General features: G+C 43.9%; 1 protein-coding gene across 1 annotated transcript; it reads right to left on the bottom strand.

The window, feature by feature from the left end:
- Positions 1–2,671: 2,671 nt before the first annotated feature.
- On the bottom strand, positions 2,672–3,619 carry LOC131916974 (olfactory receptor 2W3-like). The gene has a single exon (XM_059270639.1). It carries the CDS (start codon positions 3,617–3,619, stop codon positions 2,672–2,674), a length of 948 nt encoding a protein of 315 aa, XP_059126622.1.
- Between the last annotated feature and the right edge of the window lie 6,240 nt (positions 3,620–9,859).

Genomic DNA, 9,859 nt, shown 5'->3' with positions numbered 1-9,859 from the left:
TTGTGAGCCACTATATGGGTGCTGGGAATCGAACCCAGGTCCTCTGCAAGAGCAGTAAGTGCTCTTTACTGCTGAGATAGATCTTCTTCCTTCTTTTTACATTTGAGACAGAGTCTCATGCATCCTGTGCTGGTCTTGAACTCATTATGTAGCTAATGTTGACCCCCTTCCTCCACCTCTCTGGTGATAGAATGACAGGCCTTTGTTACCACACTAGGTCTGGGCATTCTAGGGAACCACTCTAGTAACTGAGCCATGCACCTGGCTTCTGCATGTACCTTCATCACAAACATTTGACTACTCTAGGAATATGAGTCCCTTGCTCCGTCATTTGCAAACTGCTAATGCAATCTCCTTTTTATAGATGGTAAATAGATATATTTTATGTTCAGCCATATGCATTTGTAAATCTCAGGCCCAGATGAACTTTATTGTTCATATCTCCAGAGAGAAATTTGAAAAGTGTTGTGGAATATTAGTTGAAGGTATGTTGCAATTGTTTATGGTGTGGAGTGTTTGCTTAATGATGCAAAAATGTGTTGCATTCTTTTATGCTGCATTTGTTTAGCTCTCTGAAGCTGTATTATTTTGCCTGTCTAAAACACCAGATTGGTCTAATAAAGAGCTGAATGGTCAATAGATAGGCAAGAGAGAGAACTAGGCGGGCCTGCCAGGCAGAGAGAATAAATAGGAGGGGAAGAGAAGAGGGAGGAGTGGGAAAAGGAGAAGGAGAAGGACACCAGGGACCAGCCACCCGCCACACAGCCAGCCATGGAATAAGATGGAAAGAAGAGATACAGAATAAAGAAAGGTAAAAGCCCAGAGGCAAAAGGTAGATGGGATAATTTAAGTTTGCAAAGCTGGCTAGAAACAAGCCAAGCTAAGGCCAGGCATTCATAAGTAAGAATAAGTCTCCATGTATTTATTTGGGAGCTGAGTGGTGAGCCCTCAAAGAGCAGAGAGTAAAAAAAAAAATCAACTACAGCAAAGCATGTGGAAAAGTTTCATTGTGAGTGTTTCTCACCAAATGCTGAAAGGACAGGGATCATAGCCAAAAAGAAATGAAAACCAAAACCAAAACCAGAAGTTTTCACTCTCAGTAAAGAGTACAATCTACCCCATGCCATGATTCTGCATCTCCCCACACTTCACCTAGTGACCAGTTCCTACAGTAGAAAAGAAGAGGAAGCAGCCGAGAGAGCCAGGCACAATCTCCACGAATGCAAACGCTCACTCACATCTCTTATGTCATTTTCCTTATGCCTTAAGTGTTGTGTGGGTGTATACTGCATATTGAGCATATTCCTTTCATAGGCCCAGGCTCTCCCTCTTCTCTCCTCTTCCTAAGTAACCTCTGTCCTTTCACCTTTGACCTGTAGTATCCATTGTATCCACTCAAGCAGAAGGAACGGCTCTAGAAAACTGTGTTGCACGTTACTGAATTTATTTTTCTCTCCCCTTCCTAAGTAACCTCTGTCCTTTCACCTTTGACCTGTAGTATCCATTGTATCCACTCAAGCAGAAGGAACGGCTCTGGAAAACTGTGTTGCACGTTACTGAATTTATTTTTCTTTTATCTGTGCTCAGAGATCCTACTCACTAGCCCTGCACACGGGACCCTCCTGACTGGCAATTGCTGTCTCTCATGGTGCTCCTATTTTTCCTATTTTTTAAAGCATCCAAGCTCACTCTGACAAGAAGAAACCTGAACTTCCCTGGTGCAGGTGAGATGTCTAGGATCTTTCTTTTTATCACACAGATAAAATGCCACCTCAAAGCTGTCCCCCAATGTCCCTGTCAAGCCCCCCATATCTCGTGCTTATCCCCTTCGGTGTGCATGTCTCTTTGTTTGCCATGTATCATTGAATGGCAGCTTTATCCTTGACACTCATAGTCATCAGCACACACAAGCAGCAGGTCCATTTCACAGATTCAGTAACTACAGGTTTGACTGGGTGTTTGATTCTGCATTGGAAGCACTTCCCAGAATAGAAAGGTCCCTCCATGGGCCAGTGAGATGGCTTGGCAAGTAAAGTGCTTGGGGCCATTTGTGATGACCTAAGTTCAGTCATCAGGACCCACCTGGTTGAAGGAAAGAGCCAGCTCCCACTCAAGTTAACTGTAATTAAAAAGAAACAAAGCTCCTTCCATAATGCTGTTGGATGTGGAAGTGGTTATGAAAGTATCATAGACACATCACGATGAGGAAAGGTCTTATGGTAGAGCACAATAAAGGTTGGGGGAAAGTTCTTGTCCATGTTGATTGTCTTTTGCCAGGATTTATGCATCTCAGAATGAGATGTAGTGGGAAGTGAAGACTAAATCCTCAGAAAGTCTGTATTAAGAAAATTCCCTTTCTCTGACTTGGTTGCTCACTTTCCCTCCCAGATTGACTTAAGAGCATGGCATGGTCCTCATTCCTAGCCCTCCTCATCGGTACACATTGGCATTTGAGCATCGGGGTGGTCAGCAGACCTGGCATCGATACATACTGTTCTAGAATATTAGAACTCACAGACTCCTTCACAGTTCTCATGTTAGAAAACAAAATGGGCCAAAAGCCTGTCGCGAATTCTGCTTCAATTCGGACAGATGCGAGTGGTATTGAACATGGTTAAAGGTCCCAAACTTTGTAGGGTTTTAACATCTTGGGAGTTTCCAAGTTCTTCGACTATAATTTTTCCTTTAGACTTACATTCCCCCAAATCAGCCTCCGGAGTGCCCCCTTCACCTCCTTGTTCCTGAGCGTGTAGATCAGAGGGTTGAGGAGAGGGGTGACCATGTTGTAGAAGAGGGTGAGGAACTTGCCCTGGTCTTTCGAGGAACTGGTTCCTGGCTGCATGTACATGTAGATGATATTTCCATAGAAAAGTGAGACCACGGTGAGGTGTGAGCCACATGTGTTGAAGACCTTGTGCCTTCCTGAGGATGACTGCATACTTAACACGGCCCTCACGATGTAGACGTAAGAAACCAAGATGAACACCAGAGGGGACAACACGATGCCTATCGCCAGGATGAAGGCAATGCCTTCGATGACAGCCGTGTTGACGCAGGCCATCCTGATGAGGGCGGGCATTTCACAGAGGAAGTGGTCCACCCTTTGGTACCCACAGCGAGGTAACCACAGGGTCATTGGGGACATAATCAAAGAGTTGGCCACACCACAGCCCCAAGCAAGAGACACTAAAATCAGGCAGAGTCTGGGGCTCATGATGACCATGTAGTGCAGGGGCTTGCAGACGGCCACAAAGCGGTCATAGGCCATGACAGCTAGCAGCAGGCACTCCACACCCCCCAGGCCCAGGAACAGGACCAGCTGCAGAGCACAGCCCACATAGCTGATGGTCTTGTCCTGCCCACTGAGGTTGTAGAGCAGCTGTGGGATGGAGCTGCTGGTGAAGCTGAGGTCCAGGAAGGACAGGTGTGTGAGGAAGAAGTACATGGGAGTGTGCAGGTGCGGGTCCAGCCTCGACACCAGGATGATGGTGCTGTTGCCCAGCAGGGTCAGGAGGTAGGCAGGCAGGATGACCGCAAAGAGGACCCTCTCCAGCTGGGGCCGGTCAGAGAAGCCTACAAGGATGAAATGGCTGAAGGTGCTGTCGTTGGCTGTGCCCATCTCTACTACACCTGAGGAAGATGGGAATAGATAGATAGATTTTATATATATATATATATATATATATATGATAGATGATAGATGATTGATAGATATATAGACGATAGATAGACGATAGATGATAGATTGATGATAGATAGATGATAGATAGATGATAGTAGATAGATGATAGATAGATGATAGCAGATAGATAGATAGATAGATAGATAGATAGATAGATAGACAGATAGATAGATAAATTCAGTATTACTAATGATACTTAGAACTTCTATGAAAACTTTCCATCAATGCATAGTTTATTGGGTTACTTATAATAGCGGATAAAATACTTCAAACTTGACAATCAAAAATCCCATCAGAACACAACAAAAAAACCTGAAATTTTTTTTGTTTTTGTTTTTGTTTTTTGTTTTTCGAGACAGGGTTTCTCTGTGTAGCTTTGCGCCTTTTCCTGGAACTCACTTGGTAGCCCAGGCTGGTCTCGAACTCACAGAGATCTGCCTGGCTCTGCCTCCTGAGTGCTGGGATTAAAGGCATGCGCCACCACCGCCCGGCTATTTTTTTTTTTTTTTTTTTTTAAAGACAGGGTTTCTTTGTGTAGCTTTGGCTGTCCTGGAACTCTCTCTGTAGATCAGGCTAACCTCAAACTCACAGAGATCTGCCTATCTCTGTCTCCCAAGTACTGAGATTAAAGGTATGTGCCACCACTGCCCAGCACTTTACATGAACAAAATTTTTGGTCAAAATTAGAAATAAAAACATTTTAAAGACAAAAAGGATAGGTTACATCGGCAAACAATATACTTGGTCCATCTTCTGAAATAAAGATTCTGCATATATTTTTGAGACAGAGTCTCATTCCACAGCCCAAGTTGTTCAGGAATACAGTTTGTAGATGAGGTTGGCTTCAAACTCATGGTAAACTACCTGGTCCAGCCATATCTTCTGAATATGAAAATAAATTTCAAACTTTGAAGAAATAATTTTACTTTTAATTCTTTGGAACAAGGCATCACTATTGTAATGGCTAAAGAAACTCCATTTTATGCCAGGCATCCATCTTGGTACCCACTAGCCATTCGTCTCTGACTCCCATCCCTGGAAGATAAATTCCCAGTAACCCTGACTCGGTGAACCCCACCCAAAAATGTACATCTGTGGTATGACTAACTGCTTTTTTTTGGCTATTGTAACTTGCTTAAACAGATAACCAAAGATTGTTTAGGGTCACTTACCTTGGCAGAACAAACCAGTTTTTGCTTGCTTGTGCAGATACTGGAGGTCTTGAAGTTTTTCCTATTTAAAAATCCTTCCCTCACTCTACTTCTCACAGCAATCTCAGATTTGGCTCAGAGATTATTCATCCTGCTAGCAGATATTCAATACATCTTTTAGTTACAATTAGGTTGAGTCTGTGTTCTTTTTCCAGGGGTCATAAACTCCATAACATTATCTAGCCTAGTTTGGCGTAAAACTCATGATTCCCCTGCTTTGGCCTCTGGAGCACTGGGATTGTTAGCATATATCACTCCAGCTAGCTTCAAGGGCACTTAAAAACAGAAAAAAGAAAATCCTACATGTTTCCTGTAACTCCTACATCCCCTGAACCAGGCTCCATGGAAACAAGCTAAAACTGGTTTGCTCTGCCTCACTCTGGAAAGAAACTGGACCATTTGTCCTGGGACCACATTTGCTTGTGAGTGAAACTGGTTCAGAATGATTGGTAACTTTGGACAGTCACTGAAGTTTTGGAAAGATTAGCTTCTCCCTTGTCTCCCCTTAGACTTAAGAAAGCACACATTAGAGTCTCAGCATCTCCATAATCTTTACTTTCCTTTATTTTTATTTTATATATTTTGGGTGTTTTCCTGCATGTATATCTATGCACTGTGTGGGTACAGTGCCCTAGGAGGCCAAAGAAGGTGTCAGATCCCCTGGGACTAGAGTTACAGACGGTTGTGGGCCACTATGTGAAAGCTGGTAACCAAACCCAGATCCTCTGGAAGAGCAGCCAGTGTTTGTAACCATTGAATTATCTCTCTGGCACCACCATCCCCTTCTGCAACATGGTCTCATGTCCCCAAGGCTAGCTTCTACCTTGTTATGTAGTCCAGGATGACCTTGAACTTCCGATCCTCTTGCCTCCATCTCCTGAGTGTTGGGATTACAAGCATGAGCCATTATGCCCATTTTATCAGAGATCTATAATCCACACCAAATGGGAACTCCTCTACCTGTTTGACTTCACCACAGGTTGTATGGATCTTCAGCCTCCTCCACACTTGGTCTTTGATGAATTTGCTTCTAATGTTTTATCCCACACCTGAGGTTTTGTTTGTGGTAATGCAATGTCTTGTGAACCTGTCTTTTCTCATTAGATCATGGTTAGGATCATCCCCTGGCCTTAATGACTGGCATTTGACGTGTGTTCAAGAGGAAACCTTCATTCTGTATTGATTAATTAATTATCAAGATATGACTAGCTCCTAAAGGACCTCCTGTATTTAATTTTAAAAAAACATTTTAATCCTTCTTGGAGGAATCGCAGATTTGAATGAAATCTGTTTATTCCACAAATATGTCAGCCCAAATCTTTCCACCAGAGTCCCCTCCTCCAGCCATGACTGCCGACGTCAGCACCTGTCTGCCCCCTGTGAGAAGCGGTGCATGCTGGCTGAACTGGAGAACCATGTAATTGTCTCCACCTGAGGAAGTTGTACAAGTTAGGTAGAATATTGATATGTAAACTAATGGCATGAGTAAAGCAAGCACTCAGCCGTATACCCTTCTGTTTCTCTGTGTGGTAGAAGGGTGAAGGAGTGAGCTCTCTTGGCAAAACAGGGAGAAATGCTCTTTTATCCTTCATTTCTTTCTTACTGCTGCCAGGTATCCCCCCCCCCACACACACACACAGGAACTTGGCTTTCTCCTGCTTTCCATTTTAGAAACAATCCTTACCCATCAGCCACTCTTTCCCAGGTAGTAGTCAACGTAACGCCAGTCAACAAAACACACTGACGTCTCATGGAGCTTAAGGAGCTGAACTGATTTTTTCCCAATTAACTAAGGAATGTTAGTTAATTGTAAAACTTTATCTAATCCAAGGTTTTAGGTAAACTTCATATGACTAATATTAAACAAAAAGGCTTAAAAAACAAAAAATTATCCTGTTTACAGAGAAGCCAGCCACAGTGGATGACAGTGTCCTGTGTCACCAGTGTCCCTGTAGACACACTGGTGGGGGTGTGTGTGTTGTGTGTGGAAGGCATGGAGAAAGAATGAAAGGACTCTTTGCAACTCCATTTCCCAGCATCCTTTGAGACATGATCATCAACCTTGTCGGCTTCCTCTGAGACAAACAGCATGGCTGACTGTGGGTACCCCCTCCCTTTACAAATGCCTTGCTCGGTGGTGGATAACACCCTTGGGACTTAGACAGAGGGTGCTTCCTCTGTCTAGACCAGTGGTTCTCACCCTTCCCAATGCTGCAACCCTTTAAGACACTTCCTCATGCTGTGGTGACACCCAGCCATAGAATTACTTTATTGCTACTTCATAATGGCAATGTTGCTACTGTTATGAATTGTAATGTAAATATCTGGTATACAGGATATCTGACATATGATCCCCAAAGGGGTCACTACCCACAGGTTCTAGACCATTACCACTGGTCTAGACTAAGCAGAAAAAACCCTCCAATAAAGAAAAAAAATCCTGGTTTTCAACCTAAAGAAGACCAACCTGAAACCAGAAGATGGAAAGAGACATGCTATCCCAGAAGACGAAAAAAGAAAGTGGGAAGAATGACCTTTGCTCCCTTGCCATCATAAAATAAGCACTGGCCGACCCAGGAGCATCACCTGGGGTCCAGCTGCCTGCAGACACTCACGATGAAGCCTGCTTCTTCTTTCTTCTCTTTCTAGCTTCTTTCCCTAAACATCATCAAAATCTTAAACTTGACTGTTATTCTCTCTCTCTCTCTCTCTCTCTCTCTCTCTCTCTCTCTCTCTCCCTCCCTCTCTCTCTCCCTCCCTCCCTCCCTCCCCCTCCCTCCCTCCCTCCCTCCCTCCCTCCCTCCCTCCCTCCCTCCCTCTCTCTCTCTCTCTCTCTCTCTCTCTCTCTCTCTCTCTCTCTCTCTCTCTCTCTCCTCCCTCTGAAAGCAAACCTTCCTCCCCCACATAGATGCTCTGGATCTCAATTGAGGAGCCTGCCTGCTTTCTTGACAGCTAATTCAGAAAGCCTGAGTCTCTCTCTCTTCCTCTTATCTATCTCCCTCCTCTGGGCAGTTACCTAGCTCTCCAGCTTGTTGTTTTATCTCCCAAACTCTGATAAAATGATCCTCGAGTTTCCTTGACTTATTTTTCAAATTCTTTTCTCTATAAGATCAAAGACCCACAAAAGAGCTCTGGAGTCTCCCGGGACATCCACACACATCCATCCTCTCTACTCAAATATATGCACTGTCTCTAAGTTTGGCTTATCATTTTATCCCATATAACCTTTGAGTAGAAGAAAAAGATTGGCTTACTACTCTTTTCTTTCCTTGGTCTTAAGGACACACATGACAGATGAACAATAAATAGTTTCCAACACATCTGCTTTGGAACAAAGGTAATTGGTTCCAGACACTGTGTTCACCTGTTTATTTGGACTAAATTGTGAGGACCACAGTGTTCTTTGTACACACAAAATCAGGTTGTGTTTCACTTCTGTTTTTGGAAACAGCTTAGTGGCAGCTACAGAAATGGGCACCTGCAGGAGGTCAGGGTTGCCCAGTGGTCTAAGATTCTGCATTCAGTAAAGGGCTTCTGCACATGACTGCCCCCATTGCAAACAAGCGCTGTTGATTTTGCATTTAGTATCCACCACTCAGCCACGACTACTGAGTCACAGTCTTTTTGTTGTTGTTACCATGGATGTCTGAGTGGTTTTCTGTTACCTGCCTGTATGTACTGTTTTTTCCCTTATCTTTCATCATCCTTGGAATGTCTTTGTTCGTCTCCCTATCCCCAAGTGTTAGGTTTTTTTCCTAATTTGATTCAAATATTTTCTGTGTGGTGTTTTCCTCCAATTAACTCATTGTTTTCAGAGTATCCTTCATGAGTCCTTGATAACAAATATATTTTACATATCTATTTAGTATGGATGGATGTGTAAGTTCTTGTCTATCACTTTACTTAACACATAATTTAAAATCTACTTCTTCTGGGGTATGTTTTTTGGCTGACTAGTTCAAATAAATCTAAGTCTGACTGTATATGGCTTTATTACCTAGCCTTTGAATTGGTTAATTAGTGTATATTCACCTGTGAGTATGACCTGCCATCAGGCGTTACTGTCAAATTCGTTAAGAGGGGCTGGGGATTTAGCTCAGTGTAGGGCTAGGCAAGCACAAGGCCCTGGGTTCAGTCCTCAGCTCTGAAAACAGAATTCTGTAAGAGCAGAGACAACGTTTGCCTCTGCTCTGTATCATGGGATCATCCTCAAAGACCAGAAGGAGGCTGTTCATTCAGCATCCTGATGCACAAACTAAGGAGAAAAATTAAGTTTCAGAAGAAATTCGAGCCTCCAACCCTACTCACTGGTTTCAGCAGCATGTCGCCAAGTGGATTGAAGTGTCCGAACAGGAGAGGAGACTGTCACCTCAGCAAGCCGCTTGCTGTGGGCGTTCTGCTTGATGCCCTCTTGCTCTTCTATCCAGCCTGAAGATGATGGACTGTGAGTGGTTCTCCTCAAGGTCATAACACAGGAAGACACCCAAGGGAGAAGGGAGGAGATCCCTAGAGTTCACGTCTCCCTGTTTATATCCGGGGATCTACAACCTCCCTGCAGAGGGTTGTGAGGAGAAAATGCCAGAACCATAGTCTTCCCAGTGAGACAGAGGAGACAGTGCAGAGGTGGGGTGGGGTTCAAATCCCCCATGGATCATTTGTGTGCCCTTTGGGAGGCGCAGAGGCAGAAGCCAATTAGTCTCCTCTCGTCTTTGTATGGCGGTGTCTCTCTCCCCGCCTGTGGCAGACCATGAGGAAGGCAGAGTTCTTCCTTCTTGATAGGAAATGAACTTATGAGCTCCTTACTCAAAGACACAAGATTGTCGGCGACTCCTGCAAATACAGAATCCTTTTTTCTAAGCAGCATTTTGTCATCTCGAGTCACTGAAAGGTCACCATCCCATACTGGAGCTCCACTGCATTTCGTCCCAATTTTTTTACTCCAGAGACATCCACTAAGCATCTCATG

The sequence above is a fragment of the Peromyscus eremicus genome, chromosome 8a (assembly GCF_949786415.1).
Source record: "Peromyscus eremicus chromosome 8a, PerEre_H2_v1, whole genome shotgun sequence".
In the NCBI taxonomy this organism is placed as follows: domain Eukaryota; kingdom Metazoa; phylum Chordata; class Mammalia; order Rodentia; family Cricetidae; genus Peromyscus; species Peromyscus eremicus.
Note: the sequence above shows the minus strand (reverse complement) of the source record. Positions and strands in the feature narration are given on the sequence as shown.

Coding starts and splice junctions, on each gene's coding strand:
- LOC131916974 (XM_059270639.1), bottom strand. CDS start 3,619: ATGGGCACAGCCAACGACAGCACCTTCAGCCATTTCATCCTTGTAGGC.